The 24,450-nt window shown below is 38.2% G+C and overlaps 1 protein-coding gene across 3 annotated transcripts in view; it reads left to right on the forward strand.

The window, feature by feature from the left end:
* hivep1.L (HIVEP zinc finger 1 L homeolog) overlaps positions 1 to 24,450 on the forward strand; it is a 146,978-nt gene that overhangs the window by 15,151 nt on the left and 107,377 nt on the right. For 2 of the 3 annotated variants that reach the window (XM_041566296.1, XM_018267795.2), the window contains exon 2: positions 11,920 to 12,065. In XM_041566296.1, coding sequence (XP_041422230.1) covers positions 12,026 to 12,065 — 40 coding nt within the window. In that variant the 5' untranslated portion in view covers positions 11,920 to 12,025. Of the gene's footprint in view, positions 1 to 10,952; positions 11,690 to 11,919; positions 12,066 to 24,450 lie in introns of those variants that run through there. The other variant, XM_041566295.1, reaches the window with a different exon arrangement.

The following is a 24,450-nucleotide window of genomic DNA, read 5'->3' on the forward strand; positions in this document are numbered from 1 at the left end:
TCTGAGAACAAAACTCCAGACCTGCTTCCCCTGCTACTAGATTTGGTAGTTGTGTTGCTCTAGACTCTACCAGTGTTGTGTGTGGTGGCCTTTGTGCTATCCTGAGTGGTCATCCTCATGTTGCCATTGGAGACTTGGATGGCCCTTAACCTGTAGTGGGTGACTTAGCCAGTTCTCCTGACTGGAGATGAATCCTGACTCTGTCGACTCTCCTCCTCTGGCTGCTGACTCTGGTGACTCTCCTGCTCTGGCTCCTGATCTTGGTGACTTTGTTTATGCTCTGGCTGCTGACTGTGGAGAAACCACCTGCTCTGGATGATGACTCTGGTGACTTTGTACCTGCTCCAGGTGGTCCTCTGGTTCCAGCCAGTGGTCCTTCATCTCCTTCTCCAGGTGGTCCTCTGGTTCCTGTTGTTGCTCCAGGTGATGCTTGCATTCCTGACCATGGGTCTCCAGTTACTGACCCTGGTGTCTCTCCAGTTCCTGACCCTGGGTGCTCTTCAGCTTCGGTTCCTGCTCCTGACCCCTGGAGGTTCTTCAGTTCCTGCTTCTGATCCCAGTGGCTCTTCAGCTCCTTTTGACCTGTCTTGCCCTTGACTTGAATTTGACTACTTATTTATCAAAGTTTTCTGTTATAATGACTTCGGGAAGGCATGGACGTTTAAGGGGCCCTGGCCACCAATTTTTTTTCCTCATGTGGGGTCCTAGCCACCAATAATATTTTTTAATGGGGGGGGGCTGGCTGGCCACAAATGTTTTTATATGGGGGGCCCTGACCACCAATATCTTTTTCTTTAACATGTGGGAATCATAGCCACCAATATTTTTTTCTGTGTGGTGGGGGGCAGAGCCAGTCGCAAAGTGGCCCCTGGGGTGCGATCGCCCAGAGGCCCCAGAAGACGAGCAGGCAACATGCCTGCAGAAAAATCTACTTGCTTCCTCCAGCAAAGCCCCCAACCCTGATTCATCATTCAGGAGACTCCCTCCAGTTCCTTCAGTCCACCAGCCTTCTTTGCGTCTATGGCCAGCTTTAAACACGGATCTGCAGCCTACACACCCCAGGTTAGTGTTAACACACACAAACACACACTTTTTTTTACACATTTACACTTACACACACTCACATACATTTTTGGGGAAAATGGGTGGGTTTCACCTTAGTGATGTGCGGGCCGACCTGATACCCGCACTGCTCCTCGCCACCTTCAAATGCCGGCATCCGACTTCCGGTTTTATAGTCTCGCGTCTGCTCGCCCCGCCCCTTTAGTGACGTCATCGGCGGGGGCCGATCTATAAAAGGATCCCGGAAGCGGGGGTGTGGGCGGGCGCATGCTGCAGCAGGGCGGGTTAGGGTCGGGTGCGGGTCAGGAAAACCCTGACCTGCACATAACTATTTCACACATTCACAACACTCACACAGACTTACACACACACAGGCACACAACACACAATTTGCCTAGTGTATACACACACATACACACTTAAACAATTTTATAGTTTTTTTATTTTTCTCACTGCATCATGTGTTATTTTGTTATTGCCATTGCGAATAGTGGATTCACTAATCACATTGCGCAATACTTTATTTTGGTGATTATATTGCAATTTCTGTGATTTTTTGGTGCATTTTTAGATCTTTTATTGCATGTTTAGCCACCTATTTCGCTATGCTAAAATATGCAAACTGTGATTCTGACTGCTGATTACAGTAGGTAAAAAAAAATATTGATTTTTGTGGTTTTGTTGGATTTTAGTGATTTTATTGCATTTTGCTCTATTCTTTATTACATTGTTTGTCCATGGAAATTTTGTCTGCTATATATCCATTTGGGGGTCTCTGTGAGCTACATAGTTTTGTTTATCTATGCATATAGGATAGGGCATCAAACTGTTTAGTAGACCCTGGTGTACATATTTAGGATGCTTTATGCTTGTAATGATTCATGAACGATACTATGCTGGAAAGTTGAAGCTTTGAGGCAATTTTCAGGTATTTCACCAAAACCACCAATTTTGGGGAAGATTCGGTAGAGTACTTTCCAAAAATATATGGTTTTGGGGGGTCAACATATATTTCTGTGTTTTTACCCCACAAAAAATGCAGTCAATGTGTTGATTTTGCATTAGCTGAAGTTACCCACAGGACTGTTTGTATGCTTTAACTTCATTTTGGGGCCTCTAAATGCCAGATACTTTTGTAATCCTATGCACAATGGGCATCAAACTGTTAAGTGGAAAATCATATTTAGGGTGCTTTTTCTTGGTAACTAATACATTGTGGGATATGCGGAGCAGCAAAATATAACCTTTGAAGTGATTTTTCTGAATTTTGATACATTTTTATAAAAATGCTACGTTCAGACAAGCTTTGATGTTTGGTATTAGGAGTAAAGAGACATAGTTACCTATTTTGGAATAAGCACTTTTCAAAAATATATGGTTTTCTAAGGGTAAACCTACTGTTTCAGGATTTTTTGGCCTTGGTATCTAAAGTATGCGTTTTCTGCCTTAGTGCTTTCAAAATTCGGTAATATACTGCTGGGAGTTCTTGCTGTACAGAAGTCCTAAATCTATACATATCTGTTGTTGGTAAGTTTGAGAGACATGAGGCTTTTCATGCGTAAAATGAAATAGTTTTATGGTATAAATTCATATATTATGAAAAATAGGATTTTTTTTTTTTTTTGGTATTTAGTGTATTGCTCAGGTTCTCCTGAAAAAAACAATATAGAATTTTCCTAGGTAAACTTAAGGGTTCCTCTCAGAAAATGTTCCTAAAGTGAGAGAGCACAAAATGTTTCAAAAACTTCTGGCATTTCATGTAACGAAAATGTCAAATTCTGCTGGCACTTAAAGGGTTAAACACAGAAATGCTAAGGCCTAAATAAATAGAAGGATAAGAGAATATAGGGCTTAAGTCCTATTGTTAGGCATCAATATCCCTCTGTAAAAATTTTCTGAAAAATGATGTGATCTTTGTTTATTATATACATGTACTAAAACCTGTTGAGACTGACAACTGACTGTAAGTAATCACATGTGCCTGTCTACAGGTTCTGTATATGGTGCCCATTTTAACTTTGGAGTATGTCTTTTTACCAGGACCAGTCTCTGTTATTTTAAACAAAATGTAATTTTCATTAGTTGGTTTGTGGTAAAAGGTTTCACACTTAACAACTGTTGACCTCAGCAGCCCTGTATACTGTCCGAAATCGTTCACCTGGAGATCAAACTCCCTTCATAGGGGCCTATTTATCAAAGAGTGAAGTTAGAGATCGCCACAGTCCTCTAGAGTGTAATTCCACCACTCTCCATTAATTTCTATGTGATTTTTAAAAGAGTATTATATTTATCAATGGGTGAAAGTTCATCATTTGATAAATACACCTTTCATATTCAAAACACCTTTCTAGTGGACTGGGCGATCTTTAACTTGACTTTTTGATAAATCTACCCCATAGAGTTTATAATGGGCTTCAAACGTGCAGACAGTGAAAAGTGAAACCTGCTGAGATACCCGTTTCCAGTCATGTGAGAACACCCAAAGTGCATCCATTAACCCACTATCTTTAAAACTATACCATGTTATTGAACACCAATAAATTTTGTTATAATAAATTCATCAATAGAATAGTCAATACAGTTGATACAAAACACCACGAGCAGCAGTTTACCTACAATATAAACACAATTTAATGGATTTTGGTGGAAATATGCATACTTACCTTTTTTTGCACTGTTCTGTTTGTGCCCTAAAGGCTTGATCCCATACATAAATTTAGGGAATGGAAGACAGTGATTGGCTTTTCTCCATGGGAGTGTATACATTGGTGCAAAAACAACCTATCTGCCATTAAACTTTAGATTGTGTTGAAACATTGTGAATGCCATGTCCTGCACGTTTGTAGCACATAATAATGTATATTAGTCCACAGCTGAAACAGTTTGGAGTGCTTGCCTCTTAAACGTTTTGCCATTTGTTGGGCCACTAAACGATGATTGTAAATGGTTAGAATTCCAAAGAAAACCCATGGTCAGTGCAATCAGTGCAGGTTAGGATGGGGCAGTTCTAATGGCCCACATTCTAGGGAAGTTCTAGTACATGGTACCAGTTATCCAGAATGCTTGACTTTCTGGATAAGGGATCTTTATGTAATTTGGATCTCCATACCAAAAACTACAAAAAAAAAATCACTTAAACAGTTAATAAACCCAGTAGGATTGTATTGCCTCCAGTAAAGATTAATTATACCTTAAGATCAAGTACAAGGCATTGATTCATTAGAAAAATAAAAGTAAGGAACTGTGTGTTGGAGCAGTGAAGCTTTGTATAGGAATTGCCTTTTATCTTATTTTCACTGATCTAAATCTTGTAAAATGCATTTTATGTTAGTTTGTACAATTAGCTTTAACTTTTTTTTTACTTGCCTTTACCACTGTACTTTTTTCTTCTTTTTCTGCTGTGTGACTAATTTAGTTGTTTTGTTTCTCTTTTTTTCCTTTAGTCATCAGTCACAGTGCTAACCCCCTCTCATGTACCTCAGTAGAGTAGTGTCAGCAGTATTCTCTTCAACGGCTATATGTGTATTTGCCAGTATGTTTTTAAAACTCGTATATCAGTGTCACTGGTTAAAAGCAGCTTGGGATGATAAATTCATAAACAATATTCTGGAGTAACATTTAAGGTGCAGACAGAGTCATGGCTACAAATTAGAAGTCAATAACCTTGTATAAATATATATTTATATGTTAATACAGTGACAGTTACAAGGATTTTAGAATTCTATATATTTAGAGTGTCAACTGTCAACCCAGCCCCATTTACCAGAACACATATTCACCGATGCTTCTGGTGGTTCAAGTATGCCTCATTTCCCCCAAAATAGTTGTAGATCTCTTTCAGTTGATTAGGCTGCTGGTTCTGTCATTTTCTTAAGATGCTTAATTTATCTTCTCGCTCTGTACCAGTCTTTTATATTGACAGGAACAGGATAATCTCATTAACTGTGATGTGTCCTACAGACAAAACTTTGCAACAAATGTGTTCATGTAAGGGTATCATTCATCTTTAAAGTGAAACTCATATGTTGGCTGTAAAAATGCTGCCCTCAGCCATCCTTAGTTGTGTCCACCCTTTTCTCAACAGAGGTCAGTCTCTTTGGCCAACCAGCTGTCCAGCGTAATATTAGCCTTGTTGTCCATTCAACCCTTGAGGTTGCTGAAAATTAAAACACCTTTCCTAAAATCTGTTCTAGACTTAAAAATATCTTTTGCAACCCCTTTTTACTGACCTCCTAGCATGTCTGATGTTACTGTATCACCTCATATTCATCTCCCGCCCATAGGGATTCATGTTACAGACAAACTACATACAACTGAATATAGCTGTGTAAAGTAAAGTGCTCCCAGCTTGTAAATGCAATAAGGCAGTAGGGAATGTAATACTAGTGGGAGGTGGGAGGTTGAGAATATAGCCTGGGAGCATTTGGGTAGAAACATAATGCAATTCTGGGATTATATAGGTCCTAAGGCAGTGGTAAAAGCTTGCAAAGTTTGGATATTGTCCAATAGTTCATGATATTTGGTTATATATATAAGTTGCAAAATATGGCAAGCCTATATAAGGCAGGAGTAACTGCATGCAACAACTTCACAAAATACCGAACAGAATCATCATGAGTGCTAGGATCAGAGATTTTAACATTTTATTAGATTATCAATGTATCGTTGCGATCTTCCAGTTAAAGGGGTGTATGCTAGGATCAATACACACGGATATGGAAAACAAGGGGCATTGCGTGCTTGCTCCAGGATAGGCAAATTACTCTTGAATGAATTGGGGCTGAAAATACAAATGGTTTATCCTCATGTTGCTTTTTTTAAATGTACAAACCACAGTTAGTAGTGCTGATTAAATTATTAGTACTATTTTAACTGGAATATAAGAGAATCTCACGAACACATCAGATTCCCCATATTCTTTTCTGTATATTTTAGCTAGAAGAGCTCCATGATATTAGTTGGAAACGGTGCCAAACACTACTTCCCCTTAAATAAACTACATTAAAGCCCCAAAGAAGCATTTTGTTTCTTGTAAATAAACTATACTGTGTGGCACAGTCTGTCATGGCACAAAGTAATAAATAGGAATACTGATAAAGCCTCATACTGTTGCTACACCATTGCAGAAATGTTCTTTTCCCCTGGATATTTAAATGCAGATCCATATATAAACAAAGAATTCTACTTTATATTCAGGACAACGGCCATTGGGGAACCAACAATCTGTTTTGTGGAAAAGGAAAAGGGGTCAACCACTTTTAGTATATATGGGTATAGCAGTATAGAAGAAGTCATGGAGGAGTTCCATGATGGCCAAGTGTTTTACTTATAATGGTAATAGAACTCCACAATGACCTCTTATTTTACAATTAAAGGGCATGTAAAGTCTAAAATAGAATAAGGCTAGAAATGCTGTATTTTGTATACTAAATATAAACATGAACTTACTGCACCACAAGCCTAATCAAACAAATAATTCATGCTTTCAAAGTTGGCTAAAGGGGGGTCACCATCTTGTTACTTTGTTAAACATCTTTGCAAGACTAAGACTGTGCACATGCTCAGTGTGATCTGGGCTGCTTAGGGATCATCATAAACAAAGCTGCTTGAGTTCTGCATGGCTGGGAAGTAAGGCAGGGGGCTCCCCCTGCTGTTCATAAGTTTGATTGTTTACCTGCTAAGCAGTTAGGGACCATCTGACAATTCATATCCACAGCAGTAAATGAAGGGAGAATTTCACTGCATACAGTCAGGTTTCTTATAAAAACTGTACCAATTTTTTAATTAAATTAAAATGTATTTTTCATTAAAGAAAGTAAAAATGGGATTTTATTTTTTTGCCTTTACATGCTCTTTAACATTTTTACACACACAGGTAACAACATATTCCCTAATTGTAAGATGTATCAGAGCACCATTTACAGTTCTGCTTATACCCTTGGCAGAACTTGTAAGATGTGGACCATTTTGTCTCATCATGAGTGATGTGACAAAAGACATTTCTTTCATATCCTAATTTTGAAAGCTCTTAAACTTAAAAACAAACATATTTTCCATAAAAACTTATACATTTTGTAGGTGTTGGTAGGTATTGGTATTTTGCAAGATCGCTCATATTTTCCAAACATGGCTAACATTTTACAAATTCTGACTGTGCTATGTAACTGTATGAGCTCAAATATTTAAGATGTACAGATAATTCATGGCTTTTGTGTATTATATCACTGCAGTACATACCATAATCATATATAAAAGAATGCAGAATTGTGGGATTTTTTCTGCTTGTCATATTATGGTGCTTACTATAATGGTTTTGCTGTTTCTCCAATGATTTTTATATAACATATTTTTAAGTATCTCTACTGCATATTTTTTATTTATGGCTAAAATGCATTCCAGAAAATATCCTCTGCCTTTCTGTTATTTGCAAATTAAGAATATCAGGTAGTCAAGCTGAAGCAGTTTGATAGTTACCCAGGAAAAACTGGGGTGGAATCAGTTTGTGCAATTTCAAGTGTGCTACTTTTATCTATAGATCCTGGGGCAGTTGCAAAGAAAAGTCCCTAAGCCATGTATAATGAATGTCGTGACTTAGGTTATACTATGAGTTATCTGTGTGGGTGACTTTACAGTGGTTACAAAATGATTAAGCTTATGTAGTGCTCTGTGTAAGTCAAACATATATTTTGGTTTGCATCAATGTACTATTTAAATTTGGGCATACTGAGTTAAAACGCAAATTAGTCATATGGTGGAACAAGCCATTTGACATTCACGCCAACTGCTGGTTGACTATTAATGAATCATTTCTTTTCTTTCCTCATACAGGTCTTTGACAGTTGTTCCTAACACACCCAACAACTTTTATTTTTCAAGGCTGCCATTTATGAAACATCACTGTTGAGTTATAAATGTATTTTTACATGTGCATGACAGCTTGTTAAAGGAATTGCTCTAAAAAATAGGTAAATAGATAGATTGTGCAAAATAAAAAAATGTCTCTAATATAGTTATTTAGCCAAAAATGTAATGTATAAAGGCTGGAGTGACTAGATGTCTAACATAATAGGCATAACACTACTTCCTGCTTTTCAGATCTCTTGGTTTCCACTGATTGGTTACCAGGTAGTGATCAATCAGTGACTTGAGGGCGGGGGGGCACACAGGTCATAACTGTTTGCTTTTGAATCTGACCTGCATGCTAACGATCTATTGCAAACTCAATGAACAGTTATATTCTATGTGGGCCCCCTTAAAGTCTCTGACTAACTCGGAGCTGAAAACAGGAAGTAGTGTTCTGGCTATTATGTTAGACATCCACTTACTCCAGCCATTATAGATTAGATTTTTGGCTAACTAACTATATTGGAAACATTTTTTATTTTGCACAGACGATCTACCAATTGATTTTCTTAGTTTTTATTTTTACACTGAACTGTTCCTTTAAAGGGTAGTGCCTGCTTTAGTGTTGTATGACTGGGCTACATGGGCTTCTTCTCAAAAACTTGGCAGGCACACTTATCGATAAAATATTTACTCTGCCATAAGTAATGGTGGTGCATAAGGAAAACCTTATGGTTTCTGGGTGAGTAGGAGTTTTTTTTCACATTCTCCAAAAATAGCATGCAGACTGAAGCCAGATGGGCCATTTGTTAGAGAACACTGTAGATAGAGCCTTATGAGTTAAACACACTTATTGATCAGGGAACAATGAATTTATAGAGTCCTTAGTTGGCCCTTAAACATACAATAATGACTATTCCACTGTAGTGTTTGGCAGTAAAGCCTGCTGAAATCCTTCCTACCGCATCATTGGAGACATCATACAGCATTTTGAGATGCCAGTGGCAACAGGTTTTTATCTCTTCTTGGATATGTGGTGCTGGTCCCAACATGGCCACAGATTATTTTTTTTAGATTATATGATTTTAGGGGGGGGGGGGCTCGAGAAAATTGGCTGGTATGGGATCCGTTATCTGGAAACTCAATTTCCAGAAATCTCCCAATTATGGAATGACCATCTCTCATAGACTCCATTTTATTCAACTAATCCTAATTTTAAAAATGTTCTTTTTCTCTGATTTTTCTCACGTTTTTCTAGTAGACTTAAGGTATAATGATTCAAATTACAGTTTAAGATCTGTTATCTGGAAAACCCCAGGTCTTGAGCATTCTGGATAACAGGCCCCTATACCTGTACTGCTTAAGATAGGCCTAACCAAAGGAGAGACCCGAATGCGAGATTTCTCAACAAAAGAAAACCTATGTATAGACAAGTTTGAAGTTCCAATGTAAATTGTGCATCAAAACATTACTGCCCTGATTGCATAAAGCAATGTCCCTCAAACTGTGGATATTAGATTGATTCCTTTCCCCTAATATATAGTGAGATTTAAAAAGAATACTTGAAATGCAGGTTTCTAGCTTTTTGGTGGTAGAGCTTTTTGATATGTAGACACACCAATACATAGAAGAGGTCTGGTTATTAATTGAAAAAAATATAATTAAAAACTTTAATTTCTTAACTATACCATGCATATAAATGGGTTTTTTTTGGGCCTGTAATTTAGTATTTAGCCTGTCGCCCATGCAAGCTGGCATACATAAGAATTGTTGGCTTCTGTAATCTGTTACATTACAGATCAACATGCATATTTCTCCTCCTATACATAAGAAAAGTTAAAACCCATAAGGCATGTGTATGTATATATGTATGCATCTATATATAATATGCATGTGTGTATGTATGTATGTATGTTTATAGATCTATATAAGGGCTCTTACACACGGCCGTTCCAACCTGCGCTCCCCTGCGTTCCGTTTTTTGGCGTTCAGCCGCAGGGGAGCGCAGGAATAGACGCAAGTCATTATTTGAAATGGGGCTGTACTCACTCAGGCGCGTGTAGGCGCCGAACGCAGGAAACATGCAGCATGTTGCGTCTGAACCTGCGTTCGGCGCCTACACGCGCCTGAGTGAGTACAGCCCCATTTCAAATAATGACTTGCGTCTATTCCTGCGCTCCCCTGCGGCTGAACGCCAAAAAACAGAACGCAGGGGAGCGCAGGTCGGAACGGCCGTGTGTAAGAGCCCTAACACCCACCATTTGTTCTCAAGCATTTTGCTTCTGACCCCCCCATCCCTTTAAAATAACATCAAGGACGATTGAATGACACATTGCATAAGCAATTGGAAATTCGTTTGCGTGAGTTGTGTTTAATCACGTCACATGCAGCTGAACTGTCTCTGTATTTCTCTATGTCCAGGGCATGTTAAAGAAATGCTATGGCATCCCTAGCAGTGTGCTGGATGTAGCTGCTCTGATTGTTAATCGGCTGCACAGCTTGTGTGCTTTAATATGTGAAGCAGGTTTAACTGCATGAAATTGCAGCCTGAGCAGCGGCAGAAGAAGCCAGTTTTTTGGAAAGGTTTAAGATTGCTGGTATGTCTCTTACTGGGCAGTGAGAGGGGCCCCTAGCAGTAGCAAGCAGTCTGGCTCCCTGCAGTTTCTATCCTCTTGGGTTTTTACAGGGCGTTCTCCATTGCACAGGGGTTTCCCCCAGCTCCTCCCACTGGATTCATTCATATATTTTTTTCCTCTTCTCATGATTCCTTCCCCTTTTTGCAGCCAGCTGTACAGCAGTCCCTCTATAAGCTCTTGTTCTTAGTGATATGTCAAAGAGCATGCAACCTGCTTAATCTTCTCTCTGCTGCATCCCACCCCCACCCCTTATCTATCCCTAGCACCAGTGAAAACCCACCCCCTTCATTCTGCCAGGCTGGGCTCATGGCATGCTGCCTCCTCTCAGCACTTTGCTCCCCGCCAGGGTATTTAACCCCTGCCATACCAGCTCTCACTGTATTATATAATAAGTGTGTGTGTATATGAATCATTTGCAGCAGTGTCCCATATTTTCTACAATATTTACTGTACAGGATACATGTGCAGTAGCCATTGCATTTCTGTAGTCTCTGTATATGTCTAGTGTACTTTTACTATGTGTTTCCTTTTCCATGTAACGGGTGCCGTAATGCAGACTCTGTGACAAAAGTCTGTCTGCAAAACCAGCAATCCCCTATAACACATTGTTAAACTGCATGAACTAAAGCAAGACAGATGCAGAGCAGCCAGTGCAAATAAGTGTGTTACAGAAAAAGTAAATAATTGGACAGAATAAGAAATGAAACAGCTATGCAGCGTGAAGGTCACATTTCAGTGTTGTAATGCTGATCTAATTTGCCTCCTCCCCCTTTAACACTAATAATCCCACCTCTCTGGTGCTTAGCCTAGCAGGGTCCCTTGTCTGTGTGGAGGTACAGAGGATGAATAGATGCATGTGTGCTCCCATTCAGTGACTAGCAAGTGCTACCTATCTTTCCTTTCTCTGTCACCCCTTGCCACCCCCCCCCCCTTCACCGTTTCCCTCTCCTCTCCCTCCTTTCTTTCCTTCTCTCTGCTTACAGTTTTGCAATAGGATGAGCAGGCTTTCCGATTTGTAAAGCAGGCACATTGGTGGGCTGTGCACATCGCTTGTGATTCATAAAACCATGAATGATCCAGAGGCGAGCAGCCAGCGAGATGTTCATGTGCAGAATGATGCTGTTTTGTTTTGCAATGCCCTCCAGGAGGTGTGTTTATGTGTGTGGAAGACTGATTTTGTGTCCTTTATTGCTTCCCCTCATTGTTACCTCATATGTCCAGTTTCATTTTTTGGTTTGTTTGTTTTAGCTTTGCATTGTTTTTACTGATTTTACATGGTGCTATACATTTTAGGGGGCCAAAAAGGGAGGGAAATGAAGTCCCAGGCCGGTGCATTTTGGCTGTCTTCTCATGTTGTATTTCTCCTTTCCATGTTCAGATGCTGGATTAACTGATGCACTTGGCGGGTATATGGAGGTTCCTCTCCTCCAGCACTGCTCTCCATTTTTGAGAAGGAAAAGCCAGGCTCCAGCAGGAGGAGGATCATGCCTCGGACAAAACAGATCCACCCCAAAAACCTAAGAGGTTAGAAAATGCTTTTTCTATGTCTTCATAGTATGTTTGTTTTGAAGGGACCATCCAGCTGTTTACATTATAAAGGTGGCTGCAGTTGGCAGCACGGAGAAGAGAAAATGCAATGCTGCATATCATTGTGTCAAATGCAATGATCTTGTCCTTGGTGAAGTAATGAAAGATGTCGAATCTCCACTATTAGTTAATTCATTTAAAATGGTTTTGCAGCTTCTTGTAAAAAAAGAAACAATTGCAGCTGATGATGGGAAAGTGTAACACTGAGCCTCCAGAGGTTTGCATGAAGTATCCTTTGTCTTTGCATTCTCCAGATGGCTTGTGTGCCGCTGCTTTTACAAAAGACCAACTAGCAGTTAACTGGAAGTTTTAATAACACCAGTGTAAAGCTGTGATGATTAGCTTAACCCTTACTCTGCTGGTATGATCAATGGCAAATCCTCTCAATTTTCAAACTACAGGCCCATATGACAGAAGTAGCATCAACACAAAGGTCAGTGTAGGGGTTAGGGGGTTTTGGCTGCTTGATGTCAGATTGAGTGCTGGAAGTTCTTGGCTGTTTTCATTTCTGCATATTAAAATAGCAGGAGTTCTTTGTGTGGATACTACGATGTTCTGGTCTGGATACAGAACGTTAACGGTTTTTAATGGGTGAATTAAAAAAATTACCATCACTTCACTCAGATGTGCTTCTTAACCCTGGTATCGAAAGGTGCAGATACATTTTTAGATCAAAACTCTCAGTTTATATTAATTTAATAATAGATTTACGTTAGAGTGATGTGTGTGTTTATGTTAAAGATGAACAATCTGCAGGGGTACACCGCCATATGCTGGGAGTTGTAGTTGAACCACAACTGAACCATTGTTTGTTACTCACCCCATTTACCTCTTTTTGAATGTTTGTCACTTGTAAGGTGAAAACCATATCCAGCCAGTATCATATTTGTATACATCATCAAATCAAGATTACCATCATTTAATTGCGTATCAAAATATTTTTGTACTTCACATTAAGTGCGCATTTAAACCTTGAAGCAGACATATGACAACTTTTATTTGAAATGTAATTATTATTTTTGATATACCAGTTGTGTGGTCTAACAAAAGAAGTGATGTTTATACATAGTGCACACTTTATCCCTGTATACCACATTGTTTGATGATGAGTAGGAAGAGAAAGGAGGCCTTTGTAATGGGTAAGTATATATAATTATGATGCAGGAGCCATGGGTTTATTAAAGGATTACAATCTTTTCCAATCCTGTGCACATGTACTATATCTGTTCCAATAACTGATATCCAGTCCTCCATAAACAGAAGAAAGCAGTCAGTGACCTCCAGCTGTTGTCGAGTTCCATATCTTCAGCCTGAAATTGCTACTGCTCAGCTGCTTGACTGAAGGTGTTTGTAGTGATAGTTCAACGGCAGCCATTGGAAGCAGGGGGGCAACCCACCTCCAGCTGCTCTGACATTACATCATTTTTATTAACACTGCATACATTTTCTGAGAAGTTGCATCTAATTGCAGCAGTTGATTACCATGGTTTGAATTGGAACAGAAGCCTTGTCCCTCTGTTCTATGCAGTAGATCATTTACTAACATGGAGCCTGGATAACCTGTGGCTCCCGGACTGATGCTCTCCATCTCTGGTCACTGGCGTATCAGAATCTGAGGAATTGGAGCTAAGCTGGGGAATGTCATTTATAACTGTCTTTTTGGTAGTTGGTGCTCCCCTAAGCAGTGACTGATGGTTGGAGCACTAATTTTACTATGTAGTCCATCCTGGAAAACAACAATGTTCGTAATTTGGACACTGTGAAATAAAACTGTTTTAGAGCAGCTCTGTATAAATGGAGGCCATTCAATTAAATGTAGTCAATATGTTTTTTTTTATCATCCCTGTCCTACTCCTTCGACCTCTCTGTATGACATCAAACTTGCTGTGTGTCAAATATTTGGCCTACTAAATAAATGTAAATATAACTATTTTTTTGAAAACTGTTTATTGTTCAGCCTTTTAGTGAAAGCAGGTTTGCCAAATTAATGTTGGCAGTGAATTTTCTTAAAATAGTTTGTGAGTAGAGTTTGGCTGAGAATGGGGTTATTTTCCTAGCACCTTGCAGTGGATTATTTATTGATGACTGAAGTTTGTTTATTAAAAATCTGTTCTGATACTTGCCCCTTTCAGTGAATTGTTTCTTGACAATTAAATCTTGTCTTGTCTTTAGTATGGGTGCTTACGTTATACAGTTCCATGACAGCATAGAAAACATCAGTGTCTTTTAGCCCTGCTGATATAATGCAGACCCAATGGCATCCAGTTATTCACCGAAAGACCCATTCAATTCTCTCCCACATTCACAGAGGGAAATATCATCTGATGCCACTGCATTCGGTATAGTGTTATTAACACATATTTATAATGCAACAACATATTCCACCGTGCTGTGCAATAAATGGGTGTATACTGGACATTGAATTCACAGATTGCATACAAAAAAAAACAATAAATGATACAATAGATATTAAGGGTCATGCTCAACAATAGGATTGTAACGGTTTTTATTAAATAAATCTCACTTGTATTTTCAGACACATTTTTGCTTCATCTAAATGAGCTTTAAATTAACTATTTTACAACATACAAAGAATCAGATCTAAAGATGCTTAGTAAATGAAATATGTTTGGATCATGGTTACCCACATACAGTATGTACAGTATTATTACTTCCAGTTTCTCATGTATAATAGCATTTATGTCAGAATGCTGCCATAGAATGCCTGGTAGAGATGTAATAAAGGCTCGTTTCTTCCACTGCAGCTCAGGCTCATCTCTCTGGTACCTGGCACTGGCCTCTTCTATTTTCCTGCCATATATGCCCTGTGTACAGTGCACACAATGGATATTGCTGTTCTATAGTACATGGCTGCCTGTTTTAAAGATGTTATTTTGTTTGAAGAATTAATTAATAAAAAATAATTAAGGATATTTTACTCAATTTAAGGATTTCCAAGCTAAAATATTTTCTGACATCTGTGTTTGCCATGTGATCTGCACTTGTCCATGTGGAAGGTATGGTGTGTGTTAGCTGGAGGCAAATGGGATTACAGGGATGCAAGTACAGTACATGGCATAGAGGGGGCCTAAAGATCCCCTGGTATGTGATCTATTATTCAGACATGGGATTAATTGAATAAGAGATCTTTATTTCATTTACTTCTAACATTAAATACACCCAATATCATTGTTTTGCCAGCCACATGGATTCATGCTGCTGAGTTACCATCAAGTACAAGGTACCGTTTTATTATTACAGAGAGAAACATTTAATACAAAATAGAATTATTTCCTTAAAATTGACTCTATGGGAGATGACCTACCCATAATTTGGAGCTTTCTGGATAATGGATTTCCAGATAAGGGATCCCTATACTATTTTACCTTCATCAGCAAAGGCATCATCAACAGACAGCTATCCAAAAGCATAAATTGGTCATAATTGGTCATAAAACTTTTCATATTCTTTTGCTCTAAAGCATATTCTTTGGCAGAAGAGGCATTATTAGATTTTTTTAGGTATTTTGTTGTACAGAGATTGTGTCATTTTGTTTTTATTTCATTACACTGTCATAAAACATCAGGTGGAAAGACATACTTCTTCAGTGGTAGTAAAACTGTGCATTTTTTAATCGAATTGTAGTACTGTACAAAGAACACGAAGCCAGATTACACAGGTGGTGGGATTTTAATAAAAGGATTATTTTCTAATACAGCTGTTGGCCCTCAAAAGCTGGGGAAAAGTTGGAAGAATACAACTACGGTGTTTCTGGACTAAGTTCCCAGCACCAGAGTTCTGCCTAGGCAATGTATTATTAACCACTGTTACCTGATCTGATTGAAGTGCAGTATGCAGCAGACCTTTGGGCAATTTTATTGGTTTGCTTGGTGGCCACATTTTTGTCTAACATTTGACATGGCCACAAACCATGATTAGCAAATTCTACTGGGTGGAGGTATGACTTCTGGCACTTTGAAACTACCAGGTTCAAATTATGACTTTTATATTTGACCCCCCCCCCCCAAAAAAAAAAAGTCTGAGAGATCAAGTCCAATAGGAGGCTAATGGCAGTGTTTTATTTTTCATCAAATTATTAATATTTTGATCAAAGTTTTACTGTTATGATATCATTTATTATTTTCCATAATAAATCCCAAAACTGTCCTGGATTGATCAGAATGAATTGATCTATTACAGTCTTTGATAGATCTACTCCTAACTGTGATCCAGCGAATGAGCCATTAGATATGTTGGGAATAATACATCTAGCAGAATTGGAGAGCTGCGTTGCTGTTTTACATGGATACTTCTACCTCAAACAAGTAATGCGAGGGTTTCGTGGAGTGGAATAATAGCAGTATCAAGGAAATCGACATTGTTTTACCATTTCTTCTAACTTTCAAACCTGCTGTTCATTACAAATAATCACCTGCACATGACAAATTATTTCAGAAAATTCATTCAGCTATATTATAATTTGTACTGTATTCGTATGTCAACATCAACAACAAACATTTTATTAAAAAAGTCTAATTGCAGTGTTGGACTTTTTTGTAGGACATGCTGCACTTTTTATTTTTTTTTATTTCAAATCTGCCACTAATTTACATTACCTATTTTAAAGAATACAGAATTGAATACAAATAATTATGCAATGGTGTTACAGTCACACACACACACACACACACACACACACACACACACACACACACACACACACACACACACACACACACACACTCTCTGTATGTGTCTGTGTATACAGATAGATAGATGGATTGATAAGAGTATGAAACCCCTATCTGTAAAGCTTGTGGTCTGCCAGAATAAGGTGCTCCAAAATCAGTTTTCTGGATGTAAATTCTTTTGGTTAGCTATTCTATTTTATGGTTTCACTAATTAATTTAAGCTGCTGATGTGTAGGTGTAGCACATTCTAGTACACTAGGGTATTAAAAACCCCTGGAAGGTCACAAATTGATCAACCTTGAATTTCACTCTATTTCAGTTTGTCGCACTGAGCAGATCCTCATCAAAAGGAAAAACTACAGCGACTCCCCATTATTGTCCTAGCTCAACTATGCCTTTTTTTGGGGCCCAAATCTGCTTCCTATACACAGGGATGGATAATTGCATATCTCCCAACTGTCCTGTTTTTCGCAGGACAGTCCCAATTTTGACAGCTCAACCCGCATGTCCTGACTTTCTCTTTGATCTCCTGCACTGAACAGTCACAAAAAGATACAAGGTTTCTAACTTAATTGGCTTTTGGCAGAGAGCCCAGAATAGATACTTTATTAACAATCTAAGATAAACAGGTCTCTTGGGAGAACTTAGACTTACAGCTTAAAGAGCATTTCACCTTCATTAGCAAAACTGTAATAAAAACATTAAAAATGTTTTTTAATATGTTTAACATGTTTTTTTTACCAATTTCATAAAATTTAAGCTATTAAAAAGTAATTTGTGGTTTCGTACTTGAAAATGTTATGTTTTGCATAGGTCCCCATTCTGCTTGAATAACACACTATTACTTGCCCAGCTCATCTTTTATATACGTGTTTCACGAGTTCTTGAAATACATCTATTTATGTTGTACATATATTGTACAAGGTAATGAAATATACTAGATGGTTAATTTTATCCAGCAATTGTACCTATCTCACACACAACACAGTTCTCTTTTATTGCCTGTTTCTACAGGAGTGAAAGAGAGCTCAGTGAAATGTGTCATATTATAATGTTAACAAACACCTTTAGGGCAAACATCCATAAACAGACCAAATAAACCGAGGACTCTGTGGTCTGGCCTAATGACCACAATATTTGCATAATTTAATTACATGGCTTAAAATATTTTACAGCAGTTAAAGCAGCATAATTCTTGCATTTTAGTGCCATAGACTCCAAACCTCCATATTAGTAGGAGCAGCTCAACAATGTAATGTTAATAAAATGCCCTTAATGAACCACGCAAAGATTTGGGCACTACCCTTTAAGTTTATGCAGGATAATTAGAATCCACCACCACATGCTAAATAAAATGTAAAAGCATTTCTCTGGTCAGTAGTAAGTGTGTACATGCAGATGGTAACTTTGGTACATGAGATGAATATAGTTGATCCGCCGCACACCCGTTAATTAACACACACTGCACTGGTGGTGCAGGCTTTCTATTGACCTGGCTTGGTGCTGGAACTCTTGCACAATATATACGGAGCCGCATATGCAGTTGGGAAGCTTACCCCCATTTATTGTATCAACTTTTCGGGGGAGGGGGGTAACACCCTCCTGACGAAGGGAGGGTGGTACCCCCCCCCCCCGAAATGTTGATACATTGGTTATCCAGAATGTTTGGGACCTGGGGTTTTCTAGATAACAGATCTTTCCATAATTTGGATCTTCCTACTTTGTCTACTAGAGCATCATGTAACTATTAAATAAACCCAAATAGGCTGATTTTGCCTCCAATAAGGATCAATTAGATCTTAGTTTGGATCAAGTACAAGGTACTGTTTTATTATTAGATAGAAAATGAAATAATTTTTAAAAACATTTGGATTATTTGGATGAAATGAAGTCAATGGGAGACACTTTCCATAATTTGGAGCTCTGGATAACGGATCCCATACCTGTACATCAGCAAAAGCACAGTGTAAGCCCAATAATAAACCCCTGATGAAGATCCTGTTTGGATCAAAACATTGGCTTTTAACTTGTCATTTTGGTTATGTGCAATGTATTTACTTCTAGTTAAGTAACAGTTTACAGTCCTCTGTATTTTTCTGTATTATCCTTCACTGAGATTTTCTATGGTGCTTACCTATACATCACACATGCATGTCAATTTTTCAGGAGCCAATGTGGCTGTCTCTTTTTGGAGTATATCAACAACTGGAGAGAACATACAGACTCCTTGCTCGGTTTGATTATACTAATACCACCATATATGGACCACCCCCAGTAAGTGATATGACATATGAAACTGTTGTTTTGTCCCTGGTTTGATGTCATGAGCTATAGCAGTCTAACCAAATGAGATAAGGGACAACTAGCTGCATTGGTGTAAAATGCCCATTGGCTTGCATCTGTATAAAAGAGACAAAAAATGATAAAAATTAATAGTTTTTGTGATTTTCCATTAGTAAACTGCATGGTTTCAATTTTGACCCATAGTGTTTCCTTAACTTTACATAGCTGAAATATTCTGAAATGTATTACATGTAGTGAAATGTTATCAGAATTGTACCTATAATATTATGTGTTATAGTCTATGACGAGTGTGTACCGTCTTGGTGGATCTGCACCACCCCCGGGGTGTAACTACACAGCAAGCAGACCCTGCGGTTGCAGGAGGGCCCAGGAGTGTAGAGGTCCCTAATTAATGAGCAATTTCAATATATCTTGGTATGTTTTGGGGCCCTAGATTGCATTTACTGGGGAAAGGGGGGCCCAGTAACATCTAGCTATGCCACTGGCACGACCATTGCTGGATTGTGTGGCTGTGTATACTTGTTGGATTTTATCTTCCACAACTGGCATGTATGCAGCTACCAATGTAGTGAATTTGTTTAAAAGTATTGGTAAATATAAATTTATGTATGTCAATACATAAATCAATCGGTAAGGTTGTGGTTTTCTTACTGTAGAAAAAAATCAAGAAAAACATAAAGAACCGTCATGCGGCAAAAAAAAAAAAAAGCGCACGACAATTTTTTTGACGCCCATAGACTTTAATGGGCGTCGTCAACATTTCGGCGGTGGCAAATTTTTGCCGAAACGGGTCAAATTCGCCCATCCCTTCTCACAATTCAACTGGGAATTAGAATGACTAATATTGAATCGAGTGGTTCTGACCCGAAAATTCCAATCGTATTCAATTCGTACGAATAGTTTATCTCCTGAAAAAAAACCCTCAAATGTCTGGAAGACTATTAACATCTCCAAGTGGCTCGATGGACCTCTGCCATTGACTTGTTCTAATTTACATTTGAATAGGGGGATTAAAATTAGAATGTGTGAATTTTGAAACTCGAAAATTCTAATTCAAATAAATCTGCCCCGTAAAGTCAAAGTGTCATTTGTATAAATCATTTATGAGCTTTGTTTGTGTTTAATTTGTATTTACATTTAAAGCAGTGTGTGTGTGTACTATGTGAAACCTTTATTGAATGTCTTGCATGGTGAAGGGCTTGTTGGCTCCTTTAAGCCCTTCTTACCCTAAGGGTGATGGTTTCTTTGCTTCACTACTCACCATGTGCTACCCCCTAAGAAACCATGTTCCAATAACTTGCACTGATTAGATCTAACAAGACCAATACAGAATGTCTGCAAGTTTATATTTATGACTTGGAATTACTATGCTGTAGCTGTGCTATAAATTAACAATTCTGAATTCATTGTTGGCCACAGGGACATTAAGGAGTCATTTGCATGTCTTTGCCCATAATACCTTGAGTGATGGCTAAAGTCTCTCATTTTTTGGGCTTTATTGCAGTGCTATGTGTGGAGCATGAGGCATATGATTAGCTTCTGATTGTCTCTGCATGTCTTGCATTGTGAAGGGCTCTTGGGCTCCATTTTGCCATTGTCACCTAATGGTGAGAGTTTCTTTGATTTATATTTTCTAGATTAGTTCATAAAGTATGTGGTTATATAGTTTGTGCACAGAATATTACTAATTTAATTTCTTGCATGTGAGAGTAAGGTGAAATATTGCTTACTTCAGCTGAGGCATGCTCCATAGACAACTGTATAATGTAAAGAAATTAAAATAGTACCTTCCACTTATTTAAAGGAGAACAAATGTGTCATTTCACAACTATCTACCTGTACATCAGCATTTACTTTCTCTTTATTGTAGCCATAGCACGTCTGCCATCTTAGTATCTCTGCACCCTTATTCTTGAAGAAGCTACTATGCAGGAGGGAAAAGTTCCTCCTATTGACCACATAGAAGAAATCCAGCAGCATTGCGGTAACTGAATGCTGAGGTGCCTGCTAGACTATCTGACAAGGGCAACATTGCTGACTAAGTAGAAACACAGAACAGGAACATTCACAAGTTGAAGCTAGAATGAATTGTGCATGTTCCACGTCCAGGGCCACTGGGAGAAAATAATGGGAGGGTCTTCTCTGATGTTACTTTAGCACAAAGGATCAGAATGGAATATAGCAGCAGTCTGAAATATTGAAGGCTACCTTGTAGTGCACAGTAAGTGCTTTAAAGAAACCGCAACACCATTGTATCAGACAGGGCTTATCTGTTATGTGCTATATAACCTGTTCCATTTCTCCTTTTATACAGCTTGAATGGCTGTCCCCATGGCTACACAGCAGCTTCTTTATAGTAGTCTTTCTGAAGCAAACATACAATTTTTACCAGTGTATGCTAACCGTAAATTACATGATAATTACTTTAAATTGCTTTCTTTTTTGGTGTTACTGATCCTTTAAGAATGAGACTGTTAATATGCAACCAGATTTTTTAATACGTTCTGAACGTTTTGTCGCCCAGAGATTAATAGCTCAGTGGTCATGGAGCACAATGCTCGTTTACTTGGACAATCACCTGCAACTAACGGTTTACTGAATGATGGAAATTTGAGCCAAGGAGCTTCTAATCATTGCAGGGACAAAATGTTAACAGTATAACCCCATGTTCCATTGCCCTATTTTCACTGAGGAAGGGCCATGCGGTCCCGAAACTTTTGATCGCTTGAAAAGTGTTGTATAGCACCATTCAATAAATTTGGGATCACCCCATTTGCTGCAACTACAGGTATTGGCATTCTTTTCTACTTGGATTTAATAGAAATAATGAAAGCTTGGGCACTTTCTATCTTCCTTTGTTTCTATGTGGGTGGTACTATATCAACTTTCCGTTTCACTCTTGAACAAGATGCTGACTTCTCACATGCTTTATTATCACCTACAATATTGTTCCTGTAATGTGATCAGTTTTCTGCCTTTTTATGCTTTTTGAGGGCCATTGAGTTGGTCAAGGCCACTCTAAGCTGTTAACAAGGTTACTGATATAAAAAGTCTTATATTGGCAGTTCAATAATAGTATAAGTAATATCTGTGACTTCAACAAAGGAGCAGATTTATCAAGGGTCGAATTTCGAAGTGTAAAAAACATTACACTTCGATATTCGAAGTCGAAGGTTGTTTTTATCAAATTTGCCCATATTCGGTCGAAGTAAAATCGTTCGATCGTACGATGAAATCCTTCAAATCGAACGATTTCATTGATCGATAGAACGTTTTTACTTTGAATTCTAAAAACTGTTGTCTAAAGGTTCTAGGAGGTCCCCATAGGCTAACATAGCAATTCGGCAGGTTTAAGGTGGCAAAGTGTCGAAGTCGAACTTTTTTAAAGAGACAGTACTTCGATTTTCGAAGTCAAACTTTTTTACTTTGAGTCAAAGTCGATTTTAAGCCTATTCGATGGTCGAAGTACCCAAAAATTAGTTCGAAATTCGAAGTTTTTAAATTGGAAAATTCACTTCGACCCTTAGTAAATGTGCCCCAAAGTGTTCACTACAAATATCACCTTAATTGACCTTCAGGCTTGGCTATTGCGTGTATTTAGGAGAGTAAATTAATGAGTCTCCCAAAATAAAACCCAAATCAGCTTACAGGATGGGTACCCTCTATCCCAAAATCACAGTAGACAGCACCAGTCTTGAAGATTGTTTAATAAAGCCTTTATTGTAACTTCATGGCTTTATCATCTGAACAATCGCAACAACATTTCAAGCCGCATGGCCCTTTATCAAGTGCCCACTATCAACTATTTTCCCATTTGTGTACAGTATTATAGGTGGGGGCTGACCTGATGCTCAATGGGACATGTCAAATCAGTCGGAGCATAGTCAGCAAAAATATGGCCACTAATGTCAAGATACATCCATATTTGCAGCAAGTGCAGGTATGGGACCTGTTTTCCCGAATGATCGAGACTTGGGGTTTTCCGGATAAAGGATCTTTCCGTAATTTGGATCTTCATACCTTAAGTCTACTATAAAATCATGTAAACATTAAATAAACCCAATAGACTGGTTTTGCATTCAATACGGATGAATTATTTTTTAATTTGGATCAAGTACAAGTTACTGTTTTATTATTACTACAGAGAAAAAGGAAATCATTTTTAAAAATTTGGATTATTTGGATAAAATGGAGTCTATGTGAGACAGCCATCCAGTAATGCTGAGAATTCTGGATAATGGGTTTCCAGATAACATATCCCATACCTGTGCAAGCTTTTGCTTTTAGCTTGTATAGAAAGTATCTAGTTCAGTCTGAAATGTATGCATATGGTATGTTTAAATATGCATTGTCAGTATATTTTATGTATAATGTGGCTCTCCGAATATGCCAGGGGTGCCAAACTTGTGTATTTTGCTGTAATCATTAAATAATGGACACATCTACAGTCCCCAAATCCACTTGTATAGGCCCCAACTTGTGCAATACTATTATGCTGAAATATTGTGAAAAAAAATACATTGCAGATAGAAGTCAAATTGTGCCCAGTGCATTTAGCATTTGTAGATAAGGTCTGTTGCTATGCACTAATTGTGTCAGTATCCTTAAAAACTCTGTGTATTGTTCTTCATTCATTCATCCAAGTCTGTGCTATGTATTCAGCATGCAAGACTTTCACAGGCTACGTCCAAGGACTACCAAAACAGGAGGAGAATTTAGGGTATCTCTTATTCAGAAACCCGTTATTAAGAAAAATGTGCACTGACCGGGTCATCTCCCATAATTTCCTAAAAACTGACATTGCTTGTCACGTTTTTGCCTATAGTCTGCGATAAGTGCCTTGTATTTGATGTTAATTAAGCTATCAGAATTAAGCTATCAGAAAACTTTGTTAATGATAAAACATTCATATTGGGCTTTATAATGTTAAAATGTTTTTTATTAGCCTTAAGGTTACAATACAGCAGATATAAACCCTTAATACATAAATGCCCATGTCCTATCCATTCTGCATATTGGATCCCAAACATGTATTCCCAATGGGCTTGTCAGCAAATAGGATTACATTTCTGAAGTGAGGTTATTTAGAAATAAAAGGAAGGTAGTACTGTACAGTATTTCATGAAAGTTTTGAAAAGGGCCCTTTAATATGAAATTATTCAATTTCCTTTGTGTCATCCCAAGCACAGCAAATTAGTGTCGCTGAAGACTTTTCTAACTATAAAGCTGTTTGTGATGAAATTGTTATGGACCAAAATAAAAGCTTGTTTGCAGGATTGTTTAGCATCTATAAGCAAATTACAGTAATAGAGAAACCCAAGGGTTTT

Source organism: Xenopus laevis, chromosome 6L, assembly GCF_017654675.1.
Source record: "Xenopus laevis strain J_2021 chromosome 6L, Xenopus_laevis_v10.1, whole genome shotgun sequence".
Lineage (NCBI taxonomy): Eukaryota > Metazoa > Chordata > Amphibia > Anura > Pipidae > Xenopus > Xenopus laevis.